This window comes from Myxine glutinosa, chromosome 8 (assembly GCF_964187855.1).
Source record: "Myxine glutinosa chromosome 8, kmMyxGlut1.1, whole genome shotgun sequence".
Taxonomy (NCBI): Eukaryota; Metazoa; Chordata; class Myxini; order Myxiniformes; family Myxinidae; genus Myxine; species Myxine glutinosa.
Genome location: NC_136268.1, coordinates 107,696,634 through 107,721,597, shown reverse-complemented (window position 1 = coordinate 107,721,597; position 24,964 = coordinate 107,696,634). Strand labels below are relative to the sequence as shown.

The 24,964-nt window shown below is 47.5% G+C and overlaps 1 protein-coding gene across 1 annotated transcript in view; it reads right to left on the bottom strand.

Moving 5' to 3' along the window:
• Positions 1-1,682: 1,682 nt before the first annotated feature.
• Positions 1,683-24,964, bottom strand: part of LOC144893315 (uncharacterized) — a 29,789-nt gene continuing 6,507 nt past the window's right edge. Inside the window, exons 2-4 of the mRNA XM_078783657.1 lie at positions 24,402-24,503; positions 4,884-4,945; positions 1,683-1,855 (exon numbers count right to left, since the gene is read on the bottom strand). Coding sequence (XP_078639783.1) covers positions 1,748-1,855; positions 4,884-4,945; positions 24,402-24,503 — 272 coding nt within the window. The 3' untranslated portion in view covers positions 1,683-1,747. The remainder of the gene's footprint in view (positions 1,856-4,883; positions 4,946-24,401; positions 24,504-24,964) is intronic.

Here is a 24,964-nt window from a genome sequence, read left to right as displayed (position 1 = left end):
TGTAACAAGGTTTGAGGTTGTATCTCCAGGTGTATGCTGTCCTGTGTGTAACAAGGTTTGAGGTTGTATCTTCAGGTGTATACTGTCCTGTGTGTAACAAGGTTTGAGGTTGTATCTCCAGGTGTATACTGTCCTGTGTGTAACAAGATTTGATGTTGTATCTCCAGGTGTATACTGTCATGTGTGTAACTAGGTTTGAGGTTGTATCTCCAGGTGTATACTGTCCTGTGTGGAACAAGATTTGATGTTGTATCTCCACGTGTATACTGTCATGTGTGTAACTAGGTTTGAGGTTGTATCTCCAGGTGGAAACTGTCCTGTGTGGAACAAGCTTTTATGTTGTATCTCCAGGTGTATACTTTCATGTGTGTAACTAGGTTTGAGGTTGTATCTCCAGGTGTATACTGTCATGTGTGTAACTAGGTTTGAGGTTGTATCTCCAGGTGTATACTGTCATGTGTGTAACTAGGTTTGAGGTTGTATCTCCAGGTGTATACTGTCCTGTGTGTAACAAGGTTTGAGGTTGTATATCCAGGTGTATACTGTCCTGTGTGTAACAAGGTTTGAGGTTGTATCTCCAGGTGTATACTGTCCTGTGTGTAACAAGGTTTGAGGTTGTATCTCCAGGTGTATACTGTCCTGTGTGTAACAAGGTTTGAGGTTGTATCTCCAGGTGTATACTGTCATGTGTGTTACAAGGTTTGAGGTTGTATCTCCAGGTGTATGCTGTCCTGTGTGTAACAAGGTTTGAGGTTGTATCTTCAGGTGTATACTGTCCTGTGTGTAACAAGGTTTGAGGTTGTATCTCCAGGTGTATACTGTCCTGTGTGTAACAAGATTTGATGTTGTATCTCCAGGTGTATACTGTCATGTGTGTAACTAGGTTTGAGGTTGTATCTCCAGGTGTATACTGTCCTGTGTGTAACAAGGTTTGAGGCTGTATCTCCAGGTGTATACTGTCATGTGTGTAACAAGGTTTGAGGTTGTATCTCCAGGTGTATACTGTCCTGTGTGTAACAAGGTTTGAGGTTGTATCTCCAGGTGTATACTGTCCTGTGTGTCACAAGGTTTGAGGTTGTATCTCCAGGTGGATACTGTCCTGTGTGTCACAAGGTTTGAGGTTGTATCTCCACTTAAACATGAATGAATGAATGAATGAATGAATGATCGTTTTAAGGCCATTTTCCCCGCTAGAGCAGGGGTTAGCCTTGCGGGCCCCATGACAATCATGGTTCCCTGTTTGAGGCAATGTTTTTATGGCCGGATGCCCTTCCTGACGCCAACCCTTGGTCACGCTCTTAGGATGCACAGGGATACGGTGTACCTATTCTAAATTGGTGTACACACCGTGATCATTCATCCCAGCAAGCTGGCACTCAATTTGCCGACCTCGGAAGGATGACAGGCTGAGTCAACCCCCCTGGCGTTAATTCAGCAATCGACCGGGATTCGAACCCAGGATCCTAGGATCCCAAGCCGGCACCCTAACCGCTAAGCCAACACCAGGCTTAGGTTGTATCTTAAACAGATTGAGGTTGTATCTCAATCTCAATTTTTAAGGTTTTATCTTACTTGTAATTGTTGTTGTAATTTAAGGTTGTATCTTAAAAAGTGTAACTTAAACATGTTTAAACGGATATTAAAACAAACATTCAGACCGTGAGTTTGGGTCTTCCTGGCTTTTCGCAGTGCTCTCCACATCATTACCTGTGGCAGAGAACTTTTATTGCATTGATTGGTGAGATATCTAGGTGCTGGTTGAGTTCACTTTGAGACATTCATAATCACCCTCCGAATGAGACTTTTTCAGGCGCATGTACGTCATGTCTTGTTCTGTTCCATCTTCACACAAAGGCTGTGAATTATGAAGCAAAAGACAATCAATATCAGGAAGGTTTTCTCATCATTTGTACAGAGCAAACTTAATCATGTATATTTGGAGTAGTCAACGCATGGCTGGGAAGGTGATCTGTGATCGAGTTGTGAATTATCTCGTTAGTACAAGCACGATAGAGGGAGAAACGTTGAAATACACAATTATAAATCCAAGTAGCAGGAACCCGTGGAAATTCCACGGAGTATAAAATGTGACTTCAAGTTCTCAACTCCCCCCACACCGCTCACAAACCACAAGAACCAAGTCCCCACCTACAACCTCTGAACACGAATGTGCCAAGCCTCTTCCCACTCCAAGCCTTCAAACAGCCTTCCCCAACCGTCGCGGTCGCCTGTCCAACTCACAATCCCACAAGATAGGCAGAAAATGTGTCCATCAGTGTTGTGTCAAGTCCTCCTGGTCCGAGTTGTTGGATTCCTTAAAATTTACAGGTATCACTCCAGATATCAGCACTTATTTAGTCCTCGAGATCCGATCCTCAAACCCGAACACAGATCTCGATTATATACTGTCGTGTGATTATATACGTACCCTTTCCAGCCGAGCATGGCCCCGTATGCTCGGCTCGTTCCAAATGTCCCGATTAAATCAATCCCATGGCTCTCTTCCCAAGCCGAGAGTCCACAAATCACAACATGACATCTGTGGAAAATCATGCTCACACCATCATGTTCCACAGATGCCCAAATGGTTGTCCGGTGGGCTGTATCATTCCTGTCCATGCGGTTCGACCCGTGTCCGTAGACCAGCACAGCAGGGCAGGTCACCAAATGCCGGCTGTCCCAGAGTCTCAGAGAGAGGCTGTCAGGCCGCATGCCCGGGCGGTCACCACATCAGGCCCTTATTGGCCGTTCGTGGTGCCGCCACCAAAGCGCGACCCACAACACCTCCCCATAGTGGTCCTCATAATACACCATCCCAGGTACCTGTGAGAAACCACCTTGGACCCCCCAGAGGTCTTAACGCCCACCAGGGTCTAGTGACCCTGCCGGCTCGAGACACTCGCTCGGGCAGCGCCCCAATGGACAAGGGATGCCACACTCCACCACACACCCCGTGGGGCCCAGGCCGTACCACGACACACATGGTCGGACCCCCAGGCCAAATCCTGGCAGCACAGCCTCCCAGCTGTGCTGGCACATCCCAATTTCCAAGTGGGGCAATTTCCCATGAGGCCGACCCCAATGACCTTTCCTGGTCCGAATTCCGCAGCCCGGTGACCAATTCCGTCCAAGGCTGTGCCAAACCAATTTCCCATTTAAATTTCCTTTTAGAAAATTTTGCTAGCCTCTAATCCTCGCCTCTCATCCCTCTTTTTCCGGCTCACTTCCATACTCTTTGGAATCCCCAACCTGCTCGGCCATCTCGCTCGCTTCCTCCATCTGCGGTGAGAAAGCAGTTCTCCCGCGTGTGTATTTTTACCTCAGAAAAAAAATCTATTTAATTTTTTTGAAAAACACGATGTTGCAGTTCGTACCTCAGTAACTATAGAATTCGGACACCCTGGTACTCAATCGCCTCCCCTTCGATGAGAGAAAAACAATCCTTTAAAATTTTGGTTCAAAATGCTGGGTGAAAATTGTGCCCAGCATTTGGAACCAAAATGTTTTGAACCAAACAGATTCAAATACAAAGGATAGGAAAAATAAATGGAAAATAAATGTGTGATTTGTGGCACTTAGCTCTATCGGCTCTTGAATCTCGTCAGGAATCGTCCCGGGCCCCGCGTCCTTGCACATGAAAATGCGCTCGTTGGCGCGAAGTCTGTGCGCGGGAACGACCTTGGCGCAGCTCACTCTTCCAACCGCGCTTGCCCTCATGGTCTCGCCCACCAACACCAACACCCACGTTTTCCAGTGCAAGAAAGCCACGAACTCCAACCGCTTGCCGTGAACTCCCGAAGCAGAGCAAGATATCAAATCGTGACCATTCACCGCCAAAGCCAGAAGATCAGAGCCAGCCACGAGAAGACAAAGAAAAGAAGAGGCCAAGAGAAAAATGTCGGGACACGACTGTTAGTCGTCAAAGCCAGCACTCGAGAAGACAAAGAAGATGAGAGAGGAAAATATTGTGGTGTCTCAAGGAATGTCTCTTGCTCAAGAGGAAGAAATGTCGGCCAGAGTGTTCTTTTATACTCGAGGCTCTACGTCATCCGTGCCTTCTCCACCAATCCCATAGTCCCATCTTTGCAGTCCTTGCGCCAATCAATCCCGGACCAATCACTGCTCTTCGGGGTGTGGCCTCACAGACCTTTTGTGCCTGTGTGCTAACCAGGTCGATGTTATCCACGGTAGTGCTCAATGTCCTGTTTTCGGTTGGTTTTTATTTTGTGTCATAAATGGGCGATTTCTTACGATGTGTGTGTGCTTCTGGTGTCATAAGGAACATGGGAAAAATAACAGAGGTCATTACATACAGGGGATTAATTACCCATAATCCCTCGCTAATTAACATACCCCACCCCTCGTGATGGAAATGAAGACACGCTCTTCCACGACATACGGTCTACACAAATTTGCTACTTAATACATGGGGTTTTTTCTTCTTCACGACAGTCGGAGCACACTACCTATACAATTCTACCTGGGCTAAGGTATTGCCTACGCCCCACAAACGTAACAATACTTTCATTAGTCTGTGAAAGTAGATCGTGTTGAAAGGCAAGGCACATTTGAATAGGCTTAAATAAAATGGCTGCCAAGACCCCTGTGAAGTGATGTTGACCTGACCAGGGATAAAGCCTTTCATGAAGTTAAGCTGTTATTTCTCTTCAAAATTGGTCTTTATATTTATGAAAACACGCAGATTTCATTCATGCATTCCAATGGAGTTCCCTTCATATGCATGCAACGTTTGGGATCACTAGGTTTCATGGTTTTGGAGTTATGGGGGGAGACACACATTGCCTTTTATTATTTTAGATGAATAGATGAATATTAAGAATCATATTTGGAATGGAAAACTATAGGAATCATAACATAATTACCAGATTTGAGGGATTCGCCCCATGATTGCGATTTGGAATTCCATTTGTATTCCCTCTCATACCTGGAAGAAAAGGCAGTAATTAGTGAGGTGGCTGAGAGTGAAGTAGTCGTGACCTGTTGGAAAAAAAAAGTGCCATCTTTTCACAAAAACATCATGTGGGATCATATTTCCAAAAATCCTCAGCTGGGGAAAAAAGTTTGATGTCATTACTGAAAAAAAGGAAAGAAAAAGAAAAATAAGATCACTAATATGAATAACATTAAAATGTCATTACTCCAGATTTACATTGAAAATATTTAAAATTATGACGAGCATTTTTCATTGCTAACATGAATAACATGAATAAGGTCATCACTCCAGATTTACATTGAAAATATCTGAAATTATGACGAGCATTTTTCATTACTAACATGAATAACATTAATAACGTCATCACTCCAGATTTACATTGAAAATATCTAAAATTATGACGAGCAGTTTTCTGAGGTGAACATGTATGATTAAAAATGTGAAAATTATGATTTTGCTTGTCAGTGTTTTTTATGAAAAAAAAATATTCGATGAGCAAGAAGACAAAGATGATATTAGGATGGCATCACACTTAAGATAAAAAACAACAAGTCCTCTCTAAGTATTGTTATGACTGGGGGTAACGCAATATCTAGAGCCAGGTAGATCTGTATAAGTAGGTATTCGACTGTCGCGATAGGGAATCTACCTGTAATAAGTTCTTCATGTTTAGGCGTTTGTCGGGATAAGATGTACGATTGTGAATCTACCAGGAGATTCGGGTGATAGTGAGGGAATAATGAGTACAGCCCTTGTATGTCTCACCTAGTAGTCAAACCTTTGTCCATTATGGCACTGCAAACCACATAAATATTAGTTAGGACCTTTATTACAACACTAAATGACGCCCTCCCCCCTGACATGACTGAGGAAGAAATCGGGCTCGAACACCGCCACAATTGGCCGCCACCATTTACACCTCCGAAAGGCCTACCCACCTCGCATAGCACGTGCGGTGATCACGGAGTCTGGGACGGGAGCGGCAGTGGTGCAGTGGGCGTGCCCCTGGACGAGCGGGCGAGTCGTGGGAGGCTCTGATTGGCAGAGCAGTGTGCCAATGTGACGTCATCGGCCGGAGGTATTATCGAGGGTCGGACGCCATTTTCGGCAGTGCAGTTCGGAGGTGCGCTGAACCAAGTTGAGTTGAGTTGAGAGTGAGCACCGAACGCCTTGGCAAGCAGTTGGATTCCTGGCAGCGCAGTTCAGAGACCCCGACCCGAGTTGGGCTGAGGTGTAGCCTGGGTGGAGCTCGCTGTCCTGCTGTGGGACCTCGTGGTGTTTTGGAGATTGGTGCACGGATCTCGCGGTGCTTCGGAGCTTGGAGCGGGACCTCCGGTGCAGCGGCGAGGGCATTGGCTCAGGCCTATCGGGGCGTGTGAGGCGGACGGAGGATTCGTCCAGGCCGGGAAGAAGATGACGAGACAGATAAGCCGCATCCGCGTACATTTTGACACAAAATACGTGTTTCTTTGTTAATTCATAATCCCCCGTTTTGAATTTGAGGTCTGGAGTGCGGGATCCCGATTTAGAATAGTTCATTACCTACGTGTATTTTCCTGTCTTTGCTTTTCATTAATAAATCGTTGTATTATTTTCTGTATATACCTGAATGCAGTTTCCTGTTTGATTTTAATAGATAAGGCTGCGGGGCTCTCGTCGTTCCCCTCCATCCTGCGCACTTTGGTTTTGGAATCCGCTGTTGAGTTTTCGCCTCGGGAGTTAAAGCCTCGTAATCGGCCTCCGCAACTCTGGTGTTAATCGGAGTTGCGCGACATTTGGTGTCAGAAGTGGGATTCGAACCCGTCGGACAAATTTTTTTTTTGTCCGCGGCGAGACATCGACACGGTCGGGCGTACATTGTGCCCGACGTTCGAAAGCAAAATTTTTATAGGCGAGGCGGAGAAATTTAATAGTCAATTATTATACGAAGGTATGAAATAATAGTCAATAATACGGAGCGCGATATCGCGTCTTTGTCAAATTTAAATTGTGTTTTTTTGGAATTGGAATAAATACGCGCGCGGGAAACGACCTTCTGAAAAGCGGATGTCGGAGGTCGACGAAATGGAGGTGCGTAGCGAGGCTTCCGTCAGCGTAGGGAGTGAGCCGAAAATAGGGGAATTAGAAGTGAGTCTTGGAACCTCCCCCGTCCCGAGCACCAACTTATCCCCCTCCCCTACCGGGGAGCCGGGAACAGGTGGGACGGCCCCCATAGACACCCAGGCCTTAATGCAAATTATGGAGCGATTGGGAAATCAAATTGGAGGGCTGGAAAACAAAATGAGTAATGAAATGGGAGAAATGAAAAGTGGGTTGGAAAATAAAATGGATGCTCAGAGTAATAAAATTGAAGGGATGGGAAATCGAATTGGGGGATTGAGTTAGGAGATGGGAGAAATGAAAAACAAAATGGAGTCCCAGGGGAATGAATGTAGGGAAGGTATGAAGGAAATGAGTGACCGAATTAATGAATTAAAAGGGGAAATGAATGCTCAGAACGAGCAATTGGAGAACAAAATTAATGCCCAAACAAAAAACATGGAGGGGCAAATGGATAGATTGAAGGAGGGATTGAAAGAACAGATCGAAGAGATGGACAGCAAAATTAAGGGATTGGAGAAAAAAATGAAAGGAATGAATGAACAAATGAATGAACAAATGAAGGAAAGGCTTGAAAAATTGGAAGGAAAAATTGGAGAAATGGCACAGCAGCTGGGGGAACGAATTGATGACATAGAAGGGAGGGTGCAAAACCAAATTACGGGCAGACTGGGGAAATTGGAGGGTAAAGTAGGAACTAGAATGGGGGAGATGGAAAAAGCCATAGGGGTGATAAGTGAATCGATACGGACAGAATTGGTGTCAAAAATAGAGGAGGGCGTGACCAAGGCTGTCCGAATGGAGGAAGCATGGGAGGGTCGGATTGGTGCCACAAATGCCCGAATTGATAAAGCAAATGGAGACCTGGAAGGCTATCGGGGCCGGGTGGATTCCAGAATGCAACAAAGAAAGGAATGGGGACTGCTCAAACAACAAGGGGGCGAATTGGCAAAGGAGGTAAAAGGGTTGGAAACCCGCATAACAGAGCAGGAGCGGGAGCCGCAAATGGATAATGAAAGGGTGAGTGATATGGTGCAGGAGCGACTGGAGACCTGGGACAATACCATCAAGGCGGAGGTTATTCGGGTCCAAGAAAGCCGAAGGGAAGAGGTGAGTCAGTCTGCTAAACATCTTCAGGATCAGATTAAGGTGACCTAGGAGACCCTCACCACGAGCCACATTTGGACACCAGAGGCTCCGAAACTGAATACCCAGGTGGGGGGGGGGGGGGGGGGTGTTTTGGCCCCGGAATGGATTTGGACAGAGAGGAATCGGGGAATAGAGTCTCTGGAAAAACAATCCCCCTCATACATTTTGATGGATCAGGGAGCCTCGAGGCTTTCCTGACACAATTTGAGTGCGTGTCTCAGCTCAATGGTTGGGGAGAGCGGGAGCACATGGGGAATGTGGTGGCGACACTGCGGGGGTCAGCCGCAGACGTGTTAAACGTTGTCCCAGAGGGAATATTGACCAGCAAGGCCATCTGTGAGGCCTTGAATCACAGGTACGGGACAGGTGCAAGGTGCGACCTGGTCAGGGCACAGCTGCTGCATCGCAGGCAAAAGCCTAATGAGACGTTGCAGGAGCTGGCCCAGGATATATACCAATCGGTGAGGATAGTATACAGAGACCTACCAGCACAGGCGTGGGACAAGCTGGCGATAGAAAAATTTATGGCTGCTCTTCCTGATCCTGAGGTCCGGACGTTGGTGGAATTACAGGACCCACCCACGGTGCACCGGGCGGCGGAATGCGCGGCGAGACTGACCTTTCTGAGGAGGTCGAACCGCTCATCAGAGAGGGCACCTGTGACGGTATGGCAGGCCGAGGTGCGGGATCAGGAAAAGCCAGAGGATGACATAGGACGAATGTGAAGGGGATTCAGCCACCAGCTGACAAATTTGACCGGGGGCAAATTTGCAGGGAGCGAGTCACGGCAGTTTGGTCCAGGTTTGCCATCAGGACGGCCTGATTTTTATCGGGCTGGGCCGGGAGAAAGGGGTGCTCCGCCTGGGTACCTGAGGGGTCCGTTCTTGGGGACCTGTTTCAGATGTGGGAGAAGAGGGCACAGTCAGGGAATTGTTGGCAACCATATGGGCCCCCACCTCCTGACAGGCTTTGCAGCCCAGGAAGGAGGGGGCCCCCAGTAGGTCCACAGGCGCCAGACAGAGGACCACCACCTCGGCCTGGGCTGATAGCAATAGAGTGTGCGGGAAACTAGAACGAGCCGAGCATACGGGGCCATGCTCGGCTGGCAAGTGTGTGGAGAAGCGCCCTCCTTTGGTGAAAGTATTGAATTGCGGACAAATTGGCACGGGTAATCTAAGGGTTAGATGCAAAATTGAGGGAGAATTTTGTGAGGCTGTGGTGGACACTGGAACCAGTGACACCATTATCAATCCGAGTGTGCTAGACCAGAGTGTTGGAGGCTGGGACAAAATTGATAGGGTAGAAGGACACAGCCTTCAACTGGCTACGGGGGCAACGGCGCCAATATTGGGACGCGGAGTGGTGAGGATGGAGTTGGGTGGTCTCGAGGTCAGCGTGGTTGCGTGGGTGGCAGGGGTGTGTGATCAGTGTCTGTAGGGACTGAGTTTCCTGGTGGAACATGACTGCCAACTAGACCTTGGGCGTGTTCACATGTGGTTGGGCACTGAGAGGCTGCAGTTAGTGGGACTGGGGGTGACGAGGAGGTGCAGGGGATGTGGCTGGAGGTGCCACGCACTGTGACTGTGCCTCCCAGGTCCGAGAGAGTGGTGATGGCGGGGTTAGCAGCAGGTGCTCAACCCATTGGCCAGCTGGGGCTAGTGGAGTCATGGTCCTCGCAGGGGACAGAGGGATTAATGGTGGGTCGCACCCTCGTAGACACCCGTGGGCCTATGCTGGCAGTCAGGCTGCTCAACTTGTCCGATAGCCCCCGCACTGTAAGGGGCGGAGCCATCGTAGCCAAATGCAGTAGTGCAGTAGTGGTCACTGGAGGAGGTGGATCCACATGCTTGCCAGCACAGCCAGAAAGAGGGCAAAATTTGGGGAAATGTGATTGGCCAGAGGGAGTGCGGGACATGATGACACGCTCTGAAGAGGGCCTAACATCGGAGCAGGTAGAGACATTGCACAATTTGGTTGGTAAGAACTTGGATGTTTTTTCTCTCCCCCCCAGGATGTTGGACGCACGAGTCTCGTCAGGCACCAAATTAGTACTGGCGAGACTCGGCCTGTTCGCCAACCGCCGAGGCGGCTCCCTTTCACGAAGAAAGAGGAGGGCAGAGGAACAGGTGAGCAAAATGGAAAGAGCCGGATTTATCGAGCCCTCGGTGAGTCCTTTGGTGTCACCCATTGTGCTGGTGAAAAAGAAGGATGGGACCACTCGGTTCTGTGTGGACTACCGCCAACTCAATCATGTGACACTCAAAGACTCGTATCCCCTGCCAAGGATTGATGACACCCTCGATGCTGTTTCAGGCTCAAAATGGATCTCTACATTGGATTTAAAGAGTGGTTATTGGGAGGTGGAACTGGATAAAGAGGCGAGGGAGAAAACAACGTTCACCACAGGAAAGGGTCTCTGGCAGTTTGTAGTCATGCCTTTTGGACTGTGCAATGCCCCTGCCACGTTTGAGCGTCTGAAGGAACGTGTTTTAATTGGTTTACCATGGTAGACTTGCCTTGTCTATTTGGATGATGTATTGGTCCACGCTCCCACATTTGGACAGGCTGCTAAAAAATTGTCAGAGGTATTTGGGAGATTAATGGGTTGAAATTGAATCCGAGCAAGTGCGAAATTTTCAGGAGAGAGGTGACTTACCTCGGTCACGTGATTAGTGAGAGTGGCGTGGCCACTGACCCTGGGAAAGTAAAATCAGTAAAAGAGTGGCCCGCCCCCAAAAATGTAAGGGAGGTCAGAGGATTTTTGGGCCTCTGCTCCTACTACAGGAGATCTGTGGCAAATGTCGCAAAAATTGCAAGACCTTTGCACAAATGGACAGAAAAAGGAGCCAAATTTATATGGTCGGAGAGCTGCATCGAGGCATTCAATCACTTAAAACAACGTCTGGTGGAGGCCCCAGTTTTGGCATACCAGACGGATGATGGAAATTACATCCTGGACACAGATGCGAGCCAGGAAGGATTGGGAGCTGTGTTGTCGCAAATGCAACAGGGAGTCGAGAGGGTTATTGCGTATTACAGTCGGGCACTTTCAAGGCCCGAACGAAATTATTGTGTTACCCGCAAAGAACTATTGGCCCTGTCTGCAGTTGGACACTTTCACCCTTACCTTTATAGGAGGGAGTTTGTGATCCGAGTGGATCATGCCTCCTTGCAATGGCTTCTTCGGTTCAATGAGCCGGAGGGACAAATTGCAAGGTGGCTTGAGAGGCTGCAGCAGTATAATTTATCTGTGCAACATCGGCCTGGCAAAGCACATGCCAATGCAGACGCTCTCTCTCGGCGCCCCTGTTTGGAGGCACAGTGTATATTTTGTGATAGACAAGAAGCCAAGGATCCAATTGGGCAGGACCAAATTGATGCATGCCTATATGCAGGGAGAGTGACCAGGCGAACTTTGCCACAACCCCCACCTGAATTGGGCGATGTGAATTGGCGAGAGAGTCAAAGGGAGGATCCTGTTTTGGGGCCCCTTTTCCATTGGCTGGAGGAGGACGAAAGACCTTCTTGGGAGGAGATTGCTCCACACAGGGCCCAGGTAAAGGCCTTTTGGGCACAGTGGCAGATGTTGGGGTTGAAAGATGGCTATGTGTTCAGAAAGTGGGTGACACCAATGGGCGATGTAGCTTCCTGGTTGATAATTGTACCAAACAAATTGAAGGAAGTGGTTATGGGGCACGTGCATGGGACTAGGACAATGGGACATTTGGGCGTGGCCAAAACTTTGTCCAAATTGCGGCAGAGGTTCTACTGGGTGAATTCGGGCAGAGACATTCAAAATTGGGTAAGATCCTGCAACCTCTGCCACGGTAAGAAGCGACCCCCACATGCGCGCAACGCCCCGCTCCAGGTGTACAATGTCGGAGCACCACTCGAGCGGGTGGCAGTGGATGTGGCGGGGCCCCTGCCAGCCACCCGCCGAGGGAATCGGTACATTATGGTGGCAATGGACTACTTCACCAAGTGGCCAGAAGCCTACCCATTGCCCAACCAGGAAGCCCGGCTGGTAGCTCAAGTTCTGGTTGAGTGATTCTTCTCCCGATTTGGTGTTCCAAGGGAGCGACACACCGACCAGGGCCGGAACTTTGAATCCGCCCTCCTGCGGTCGGTGTGCGAGCTCCTCCAAATTCACAAGACCCGGACGACCCCCCTTAGGCCTCAATCGGATGGGATGGTAGAGAGGTTCAACCGGACACTGTTGACACAATTGGCCCTCTTTACATCTGAAAACCAACAGGATTGGGACAAGCACCTCCCCTTTATATTGATGGCATACCGGACCGCCCAGCATGCGACGACTCGGTGCACCCCGCCTTGTTGATGTTCGGTAGGGAGATGCGAGTCCCCACAGATTTGTTGATGGGACCGTCACCAGGGGAACCGGGTGAGCCAACTGTGGAAAGCTATGCAACCAATTTGAAAGCGAGCATGGAAAAGGCTCATGAGTTTGCGAGGAAGCAAATTGGCTTGGCTTCTTCGCATATGAAAACGCGGTATGACGCTCAGGCACACACACCTTGGTTCCTTCCCAGAGACCTTGTTTGGCTCTACTAGCCCCGGAGAAGGAAGGCCCAAAACGCACCTCACCTTGGAAGGGCCCCGGGGTGGTGCTTCGGCAGGTGACTGATGTGGTGTTCAAAATTCAGATGGGCCCGCATACCCTTCCACAGATAGTTCACGGGGATAGATTGAGCTCCTACGTGGGTCGGGAGGCTCCGGGGTGGATTGGAAGGCTGAGGGGGAAATTAGATGTGGTGGATGACACTCTTGGACCGACCAACCTGCAACTACCTGCACTTGAGGTGAGTGTTTTGAGGAGTACGGTCCCAGGCTCCAGGACATGCTTGGAAATTTTGGGGACGTGTAATTTGGAGTTGGGAGGTGGGTGAGAGTGATGACATGGCCGGTGAGGGGATGGAATGGGGGCCACACAGTGTCTTGTGGGTGGCGTGTGTTTATGTGTTGAGGTGATGTGTTTCTATGTGGTCGTGAGGTTGGAGAAATATGAGCGAGTGGTGATTATTGAGTTTTGAAATGTGTTTTGGAAATTGAAATGTGCTTATGGAAATGTGTAATGATTCAATGATTTGAACTGTGAATGGGATCTCACATGTAGCAGGCCATGGCAAGCTTTGTAACACCGTTTACACCATCTATGGAATTGTGCTGAATTGTGCTGAGTTGTGCTGAGTTGTGTGGAGAATTAATTGAATGGCAGCGAGGGAGGAAGTGTGTTTTGGGGTCTTGTGGGTGGGGAAGGTGTGTGTGTCCGCAGGTACGGATCAAGCTCTGAGGAGCGATGCCTGCGGCCCCCCTCTGCGGCAATTACCCCTGCCAGCCGGTGGTAACTGGAAATTGGAGCTCGTCGGTGGAGGGTCTGGTTGGGCGCCGCGGGTGAGGAAGTCCCACGGTGACCCGTGTTGCTGCGCTGAAGCAGTAGGCCGCGGAGGAGCCTGGTGTGTGTGGAGACCCTCACCGGCGAGGTAACGGCGGAAAGGGGCTGTTAGGCTGCCATGGGCCAAGAGGTAAAGGGGGGGGGGGCAATGAACTTGTAAGTCGGTTGACTTGTTTTTGGGACTGCGGGCACCACAGCCTGAAGCGCCCCCACCATCTTTTTGTGCGGTACATCTCCGCTGCCTTGTTGAGGAATGCACACATGCTATGACATCAATGCCATGGTCCTGCAGGGGGGGTGTATTGAAGTAAGTGCTTTGTTGATTTTTGAAATGTAGTGATGATTTATGGATTGAGAATGCGTGGATAAGGGGTTTGTGTTGAATGAATGTGAGTGAAATCCACCGAGCCATGTCACTCACCTGCAACATCTGGACAGGGCCCGTGGAAATTTATGGGGTGCATTGGAGATGGCCCCGCAGGTAAGGCTGTCTTGTGGCATCCACCGGGGGACGCGGTCTGTAGACCGGGGTATGTAAAAATGTTTTGTAGAGTTTTGGAATTTTCGGAGTAAGTGGCTAAGTTTGTGGTTAAGTTAGGGTTGCATGTTGTTTGTTTCCTCCCTCCGCAGGAGCATTGAAGACTATTGTAAATATTTGATTGCATGATGGTTAAGGGGTTTAGCATGTTAAGGAAGTGTAGGTAGGTAGTCCGACTCACTTCCCACAGCCCTCCTGATTTATTTCATAGGCTAAGGAAGTGTGAGACAATAAGTGTTAAGGCTGGAATGGTAGTGCCTGCAGTGAACCTAGCAGGAGCTACGGTTCCAGGTGGGGGGCTGTGTTATGTCTGGGGGTAACGCAATATCTAGAGCCAGGTAGATCTGTATTGGTAGGTATTCGACTGTCGCGATAGGGAATCTACCTGTAATAAGTTCTTCATGTTTAGGCGTTTGTCGGGATAAGATGTATGATTGTGAATCTACCAGGAGATTCGGGTGATAGTTAGTCAGGGAATAATGAGTATAGCCCTTGTATGTCTCACCTAGTAGTCAAACCTTTGTCCATTATGGCACTGCAAACCACATAAACATTAGTTAGGACCTTTAGTACAACACTAAATGACGCCCTCCCCCCTGACATGACTGAGGAAGAAATCGGGCTGGAACTCCGCCACAATTGGCCGCCACCATTAACACCTCCGAAAGGCCTACCCACTTCGCATAGCACGTGCGGTGACCACGGAGTCTGGGACGGGAGCGGCAGTGGTGCAGTGGGCGTGCCCCTGCACGAGCCGGCGAGTCGTGGGAGGCTCTGATTGGCAGAGCAGTGCGTCAATGTGACGTCATCGGCCGGAGATATCATCGAGGGTCAGACGCAATTTTCGGCAGTGCAGTGCGCTGAACCAAGTTGAGTTGAGTTGAGAGTGAGCACAGGACGCCTTGGCAAGCAGTTGGATTCCTGGCAGCGCAGTTCAGACCCCGACCCGAGTTGGGCTGAGGTGTAGCCTGGGTGGAGCTTGCTGTCCTGCTGTGGGACCTCGTGGTGTTTTGGAGAATGGTGCACAGATATCGCGGTGCTTCAGAGCTTGGAGCGGGACCTCGGGTGCAGCGGCGAGGGCGTTGGCTCGGGCCTAGCGGGGAGTGCGAGGCAGACGGAGGATTCGTCCAGGCCGGGAAGAAGACGACGAGACAGATAAGCCGCATCCGCGTACATTTTGACACAAAAGACCTGTTTCTTTGTGAATTCATAATCCCCCGTTTTGTATTTGAGGTCTGGAGTGCGGGATCCCGATTTAGAATAGTTCATTACCGGCGCGTATTTCCCTGTCCTTCCTTTTCATTAATAAATCGTTGTATTATTTTCTGTATATACCTGAACGCAGTTTCCTGTTTGATTTTAATAGATAAGGCTGCGGGGCTCTCGTTGTTCCCCTCCATCATGCGCGCTTTGGTTTTGGAATCCGCTATTGAGTTTTCGCCTCGGGAGTTAAAGCCTCGTAATCGGCCTCCGCAACTCTGGTGTTAATCGGAGTTGCGCGACAGTATATACGAGTACATATATGCATGCCATGTTGTTATATTTACAGACCCACATGTAAATGCCGATATTAATGTTTTTAACGTGCATAACATTTTGAATGACAGAATATTTTTTCTAATCAAATTGCTGACACAAACCTCCTCGTGAATTTCAAAATGGCTGCCATACAGAGCACATTTCTCGACATCTTCTACTCTTCCAAACACCAATGTGCTTGCTGATTTCATGTATAATTTTTCATGTGCACCATCTTCTGCTTTCATGTATAAGTCAACATGGCTGCCAATATTGATTGTCAGAAGAAGGCATCTGAAGGCCTCCAAGTCGTGTTAGAGATCATTTGGATGTTTACATCAAGTTCTTCAAAAATGTTGATGAATTCACAATGATGGAATATTTACCGGTGAAAGTAACAGCAAAAGTTCTCCTGGGCAATAAGGCCTTGTGGCATAAATTAGGTCACCAGAAATTAAACAATTCTATGTTGGTCCCTGTTAAAGCAAAAACACAAAAGGAATCAGCAGAATCTGATGATCAGTATCACCCGAAGCGGCAAGTGCCTTCATTGACCAAGAACCTGTGTATCTAAAGTGAGGAAGAGAGTGATGAAAGACTTCATGAATCCACTACTTTCGATGCAGATGTCTCTGAAGGAAATGGCCACTGACATGTTGGATTACTTGCCAAAATTTGTGATAATCCAACTGAAAATTTTTAGTGATCGTGTGGCTACAGAGGCCAAATACCAATTGAAATGCTGGACAAAGTACCGCAACCGATATCAAAGATATCCAAGAGAAAACAATCACCTATTGGTCGTCATAGAGAGAGATGAGAAAATTGCCAAGGCTCAGAGTTTTTCCAAAGGTGGGACAGAAATGGAAACTTCTATTAAGGAGGGAAACTATATTTTCAATTTTGCTGATGTTCATAGAGCTTATGAAGAACACCTAAACCTAAAGGGACTTGTTTTGGATATCTCCACCAACAAAAATGACTTGCTTGAATATTTCCAGAAATGTGGAATCCAAGAGCAGTCAAATTGCACAAATGATCCGTTTCTGTTGATGCAAACAATGTAAAATGATAGTTTTTTGGTTCAGGATTACAAACCTGAAGGCCTGCAGATAATCCTGCAGAACCTGCCAACAATGCAAAATAATCTGAACATAACTGTTTGAAGTTGAGGCTTTCATGTTTTCAGTGTATGACACAACAAACTGTCAAAACAAATCTTTGTCGAATAGTCTCAAGATGCTCGTGTTGATAATACTTAAAATGGGCCTGAGTGGTGTTGCCTAACACCTGGTGTTAATTCAATGATGCACAGAGATCCGCACTCAGGATCCGAGGATCCCAAGTCAGCACCCAAACCGCTAAGCCAACACCAGGCTTCATCAACTATAAGAAGAGGTTACAAAGGAGAATAAGCATCAACATTCTTAAAAGCGGGATCATCCTACTTTCTGACCCAGCTATGTTCCCTCTCCCCCTCAATCCTCCTCCTTGGTGATTTCAATATCCACATGGACTCCACTGACTCCACAATAACCACTAACTTCACTGATTTACGCACCTGCTTTAACCTCACTCAACATGTCGGCTTTCCTACCCATATCCGTGGTCACATTTTGGACCTTGTCTGCTCCACTGGATTAAATTTGCACCATCTCTCTGGCTCCGACCTCACCCTCTCTGACCACTTAGCCATCACTCTGACCATCAACATCCCCGCCCCAACACCAAGACGTTATCGCACTATCAACTTCTGTAAGCTAAACGCTCTTTCACCTACCTCATTCTCATTCACCCTCTCTGAAAAAATGTCCACTTCTCCCTTCGTTGACCTCCACACCCCTTCCGACCTCACTGACTACTACAACCACACTCTCTCATCCTGCCTTGACCAGCTTGCGCCTGTAAAAACCAAAACAGTTTCTTTCACCCATTCTGCTCCCTGGTTTACCCCTGAACTCCGCCTGATGAAAACTCGTGCTCGCCAACTTGAAAGACTCCGCAATAAAACAGGTCTCACAGTTCACTCCCAAGCCTACAAGGACCACCTACAACACTACAAAGATGCCCTCTCCCGTGCCCGCTCCGCCTACTACTCTCAAATGATCCACTCTGGCTCCAGAAACCCAAAAGCACTCTTCTCGACAATAAACAAACTCCTCCGCCCCCTGAACACCACCACCCAGTCATTCACAGTAGACAACTGCATCTCCTTCCTCTCTTTCTTCCAACGCAAAATTGACAACATCTACAACAGCTTGACCACCACCGCACTCGCTCCCCCTCCAACCACCTGCCCCCCCTTGTCCTGCCATCCCCTGTCTCGGTTCTCCCCAATCTCCCCTACTGACCTCTCTGAACTCCTCATAGGAATGAAAACTGCCACCTGCACTCTTGACCCCATCCCCTCCAGCTTTGTCAAGGCCTCCCTCCCTGCTCTCTCTCCACTTATCATTGCAACAATAAACTCCTCCCTGTCTACAGGCATCGTCCCACCTTCCCTCAAAATTGCTGCTGTTACCCCCATTCTAAAAAAACCTGGTCTAAACCCTGACACCCTAAACAACTTCAGACCCATCTCCAACCTACCCTTTCTGTCAAAAGTTTTGGAACGCGCTGTAGCCACTCAACTCAAACATCACCTTTCTGCCAATAACCTGAATGAAACATTCCAATCCGGATTCCGCTCCAACCACAGTACTGAAACTGCTCTCCTCAAAATCACCAACGACCTTCTCCTCTCCTCTGACGCTGGCAACCTCAACATTCTCGTCCTCCTCGACCTCAGCGCTGCCTTTGACACCATCGATCACACCATCCTCCTCACCCGACTTGAATCCACCTTTAACGTTACCGCACTGCCCTCTCTTGGATTAAATCATACCTCTCTGACAGACGCCAGTTCATCTCCATCAATAACTGCAAATCCCCCACTGCTCCCCTCCCCCAAGGTGTCCCCCAAGGTTCAGTTCTTGGCCCCCTCCTCTTCATCCTTTACCTGTCCCCCCTCGGTCACTTAATCCGCCATCATGGTCTCCAATTCCACTGCTTCGCCGATGACATCCAGCTTTTCATCTCCACCAAGTCCGTCTCCACAGACACCCACTCTATCCTGACAAACTGCATCACTGAAATAAAATCCTGGCTTCAAATAAACTTCCTCAAGCTTAACTGTGATAAATCTGAAATAATCATCATTGGCCCAAAAACGCTCACAAAATCCACCCATAACTTTGCCCTCAACATCGACGGTATCCCAGTATCCACCTCTCCTCACATCCGGAATCTTGGCGTCATCTTTGACCAAACCCTTTCCTTCGACAAATACACTAAACAGATCACAAAGTCAGCCTTCTTTCACCTGAAAAACATCGCCCGTCTCCGTCCATCCCTCTCCTCCACGGCTGCAGAACCCTCATCCACGCCTTCATCACCTCCTGTCTGGACTACTGCAATAGCCTCCTGTATGGTTCACCCTCAAAAATCACCAATAAACTCCAATACATTCAGAACTCCGCTGCCCGTTTACTCACCCATTCTCGCACCCGTGACCACATCACCCCCGTCCTTTACAAGCTTCACTGGCTCCCCATCCCCCAGAGAATCCAGTACAAAATCCTCCTCTTGACATACAAAGCCCTCCATAACCTGGCCCCATCCTACCTGGCTGACCTCCTCTCCAGACACACTCCCACCCGCAACCTCCGCTCTGCTGGTACCAACCTCCTGACCCCCTCCATCTGGACCAAATTCAGATCCTGGGGGGACAGGGCCTTCTCCATCGCTGCTCCCACCCTCTGGAACTCACTACCTCACACCATCAGAGACTCCTCCTCACTCACCACATTCAAAACATCACTAAAGACCCACCTGTTCAACACTGCATTCAACATTCAACCCACAGCATTTAACCCCTGACTATCTCTTCTCCTTCTCCTTCCTTTTGCTTTAAATATTTCCCTATTGATTCTTGTCTTTTTGCAATTGTTGTTTTCATGTATTGTTATGCATTATGTTTTCCACTCTGTCAAAGCGCCTTTGGGCTTCTTGAAAAGCGCGATACAAAATAAATGAATTATTATTATTATTATTATCCTCTTCCAGTCCACATCGGTTTGAACATCCACTCATGGAGAATAAAGAAACGACTGATTGACCAGCTGAACAAACAGGAGGGAGACAAGTTTGGAAGTTCTTTCATGAGGTTGGATAGATGATGTTTTCTAGCTCTCCTGAGAGTGGACACACACTTGTTGCGGACTTTTTGGAATAGACTGAGATTGCCTTCGGTCTGAATGAGTGTTCCAGGAAGAGAAGGCAATTTGTTGCAGAGCAACTGCCTCACCACATGATTCAGTGTACCATGGTCTGGAGGAAGGGTAGGAGGATTGAAGACAAGATTTTATGAATCTGTACATGAGAGGGAGCAGGTTTCTGTGGAAGAATTCCCAGGCTGAGTTAATATCAGGGACAGTAAATGTGAGAGACCAATCCTGAGGAGACATGGCTGCTTGCAGTCCCTGTCAATCTGCTTGAGTGAAATGCCAGACTCGCCAGCGCTGAGGCAGCTCTCTGAGAATAGTAAGAGAGATGGTGACTTTCACAAGCACATGATCAGTTGAACCAATTGGAGCAGAGGAAGAGCAGGCGACATTTGCGGGAAATTTGTGTCATCACCAAGTTCAGAAGGGAAGGTTTCCATTGGGAGAAATCCGGGTTGAAAAGTTCAGTCAGTGCCATTGAGGCACAGAAGTCTTTTGCTGAGGTGCTATGACTGGTGAGAGAGGTAACAACACCCAGACAAGTTGCATGGTGACAAGTTTTTTTTTTTTTTTGTATACAAGATCGAGGCTCGTGAAAGAGCGAACATTAACCACACAAAAAGTCAAACCGACACATAAAACACAAAATAAGGGGAGCGTTAGACAAGATGGGGAGAGAGGGGGAAGGACACAAACACAACATTTGAGAGCAGGGACATCGAGAGAACTGTGGGAGGGAGAGGGCTTGGGGGGAGGTGGGAGAGGTATAAAACATATGCACACTGCAAGGACTTCCAGGAAAGAAGTTGGAATTTCAAAAAAGTGGATCTGGGGTGAATTCGCGGGGGTAGAAAAGATCAAGGTTTTGGGTGGGGGAAGATAAGAGATGGTGGTGAACAGCTGTTTTAAAGACCTGGAGGGAGTAGACGGGTCAATATACAACCAGAACAGCCGTACCCCAAAAAAATTGCAAATTTTAGTTTTATTGCATTTCCTTATATTTTAAGACTTACTTAGGAACATATCAAAAGTTGGACAGAAATGGACCATGGGAAAGTAAAATTTTCAAATGACCCTGGGTTTCAAGAACAAGTGGCAGAACTGGAGCGACTGTACATTTCCCTGGAGACTGTCGAAAGTGACACTATAGAGTCTGTGTTGCAATCAGAGTGCATTCATTTCATTGACAATAGATTGAATCAGGAAAGGAATAAACTTGCAAAGGACTCGAAAACCAGTGCACTTTGGATCAACTACCAGCGTATGTTGGGAATTGCAAGGGCACTTGTGGCAGCTGATCGGACGGGGTCCTGGGAGATGCATCTCCAAGCCATATCAGCTTGCTTGCCGATATTTGCAGCTGCTGGCCATCCCAATTACCTGAAGTCAGCTCGACTCTATCTCGAGAAGATGCTTGCGTTAGAGGATGACAACCCTGAGGTTCATCAGAAGTTCCAATCTGGTTATCATGTAATCCGGCGCAGTGACCAATACTGGGCTGGCCTAGGCTCTGATCTTGTGATAGAACAGACATTAATGCGCTCACTGAAAAGCCAAGGGGGGCTGACTCGAGGAAGTGGGATGTCAGAGCACCAGAGAGCAGTTTGGACTCTGTCTTCAACCATATCGTCCTCCTACAACCTTGCTATGCAAGAACTGACCTCGAGTAGCTACTCAACAAGTGAACAACATAAGGAGTTGACAACATCCAGGGTGAGTCGAGATGAAGCTGATCGTGGCAAAGTTGCCGAAAAACTGGACAGCTTCACACCATTTTCTGATGACAAGTCATTGCGCAATATCATCACAGGGGTTACTGCAAATGAGGATGTCAATGTTCATGACCTATTCAAAGTAGGTAGTGACATTGTCAAGAAGATGGATGATCACCCAGCTTACTCCTATTCACACAAAAGGAGTTCTAAAGCCAAGACACTTGCATTCAGCAGGGCAGTCAAAGTTGCTGAGGACCGCACAATAGATCCAGCGTTACTATTCCAGAGGTTCTTAGTGGTGTCACAGACGGGAGAACTCCAGATAGGTGAAGTGATGAAATATGAACTCTGCCCATACCCAATGTCTCTTTTTGAGGCAAAAAACATCCTGCGCCAGCCAGATAAACCACAGTTGGCGGAGGCAATAAGGAATTATGCTACAACCAAATCTGACAATGCTGTCAACCAGACAGTTCCAGGAACAGATCACTATGTTCTTGACGGGGGATCACTTATTCACCGCTTAAAGTGGACAGAGGGATTCACCTACATTTCCATTGCAGATGAACATGCCTCATTTACAGTACGACACTATGGCAAAGCTACTGTTGTGTTTGATGGTTATGAGGCTGGGCCAAGCACAAAGGACTGTTCTCATCAACGTCGGAATAGAAACAAGAATGCCACCAAGGTTAACATTACGGAGTCAACAAAATTTGTTGGGAAAAAGGAGGACTTTCTGTCGAATGAGTCAAACAAGCAGGCAATGATACTGTTGATTATAGAGGTGTTGCACAAGGAAGGCTGTGAGGTGATCCAAGCAGAGGGAGATGCTGATGTTGAGATTGCAAAAGCGGCCGTCGCAAATGCGGCTTCCAGATCTACAACCCTCATTGGAGAAGATACAGATCTCCTTCTCCTCCTGCTCTTCTATATGGTGGAGACAAACTGCATTGAACTCTATTTCCGTTCTGACAAGGCAAAATCAAATGTCTACAATATCAAAGTCCTTCAGCAGATACTTGGAAATGCAGCCTGCAGAGATATATTGTTCCTTCATGCATTAACTGGCTGTGACGCAACGTCTCGTGTCTTTGGGATTGGAAAGAAGTCAGGGTTTCAAAGAATCATCAAGAAAGAAAAGGAACTGATAGACAGCTCAAAGGTGTTCTGTAAACCACAGCAGAGTCAGGATGTTATTGAAACTGCAGGCTGCAGAGCAATGGTGGCATTGTTTAAAGCAAATCAGAACGACTCATTGGCATCGATCAGATACAACATTTTCTGCAAAAAGGTTGCAAGGGCTAAGGCATTTGTCACTCCTGAAAGACTGCCACCCACATCCGCTGCCTGCAAGTTTCATTCTCTGCGGACCTATTACCAGGTAATGGAATGGATGGGCCTTTGTTGTGGAATGGAGCCAACGGAGTGGGGATGGAAGGTAGAAGGAGGAAAACTTGTTCCAGTGATGACAGACAAAAGCCCTGCTCCAGACATTCTACTTCAGATGATTCACTGCAACTGTTCAGGGGGGTGCAAAACACTAAGGTGTTCATGTAGGAAGCATGGATTAGAGTGCACCAGTGCATGTGGACATTGCCAGGACAGCAACTGTGACAATATGAGTGTTGAACCAGACATAGAGGAGGAGGAGGAGGACGATGAAACTGGAATCTAAGACTAGAAGGCATATGGTACTTCCACATGTGTCAAAATTGTCCAATTTTTTATATGTTGCTTTCCATGTCATAGACTTGCAGAAACAATCAAAGAACATATATTTGTGCAAATATTTACTTTAAATTGCGAATGGTCTCAGGATTAGCACTGCATAAACTACCAGCAACGATCATAATACAAATATTGGTGCAAAATTAACTTTAAATTGTTAGTGGTCTGATGATTATCAGTCAATTTTTTTACGTTTTATCTGCCGGCAGCCATCTTGTTTTCTGACGTCACTGAGGGACTTTCCCATGCGTCAAAATTGTCCAACTTTTAATATGTTGTCTTCCACTTCATAAACTACTAGAAATAAGCATAAAACAAAAATTTGCAATTTTTTTCGGGTCAGGCAGTATATTGACCCGTCTAGAGGAGTGGGATTGAAGAGAGTGGGGGAGTTTAATTTAAATCACCACATATGAGGAAGCTGGGATGAGTGGTGAAAACTTTGTCCATGTTATCTGAGAGAGAGTGAGATGTGGATGAACTCATCACAGTTAGGAGGATGGTATAATTCACAGATGAACAAGAGGTGCGAGCGGAGGGCACGTCACAGCCAGAGGTACTCCTGAGGTTTTGGAGGTTTGAATCATTACAAGGGCAGTGAGAAATTGAATTATTGATGTAAAGGGCAAATCTGCTGCTGGGGCGTAGTTCAGGCCCATAAAATCGAAAGAGACAATAATTAGGGAGAGACACGAAGGAGTAGGCGACATCCTGTGGGATGAAGGATTGTGTTAAACAGATGATGTCTGGTGTATTGGCGGTGGCCTGGCTTGAGAGATCTGTCAGGTGAGAGTGGAGATCTCATATGTTTGAGGTCCAGACGGTTAGAGATGGGGGGGGGGGGGAGTTGGGAGGGTGCAAGAAGAGGAGTGGGTCTTTGTGGGGGTCAAGGTGAGGCTTTGGTGAGTGGGGTGAGGAATTTTGAGTGTATGTGTGTGTGCAGTTGAGGGTTTGAGTGTGTGGGGTGCGAGAGATAATTCAAAACAAACCAAACCAGATTGTAAAACTGGGCTTCTCTTACCTTTAACCCTCTTCCAGATAAACCATCCAGCAAGTAAGCACAGCACCAGCAAGCAGCTTCCCAAAACTCCTCCAAGCCAATGGACATCATACTCATTTTTATCTGAAATTAAAAGTCGAAAAAAATTCACATATTGTGGGTGTTACAAAAAAACAACAACTTTCTTTGCCTACGTGAGAATGATGTTGCAACCTGATTTTGACATCATCCCATAAGTCCAACTGACGACCCCGAATTAATTTGTGCCACAGGTTCAATGGTCCAAATGACCATTATAGGGGTCAATATATGGTTGAACCCCCAAAAAATTGACACAACAGGTTTTTCAATGGATTCTGGTACCATTGGGCATGCTAAATAACATACTAAAAATCTAGTAACATCTGACTTCCGGAAAGGGGTCATTTTCAAGATGGCGTCCAAGATGGCCACCGGGAGCTTAAAATGGCCATATCTCAATTATTATTCAACCTAAAAGGTGGTTTTGGTGTCTAACCCTAGGTTTTAGGGCCCAATGAATCCAATTAAATCAATAAAATTACCATCAGTTAATTATTTATTGA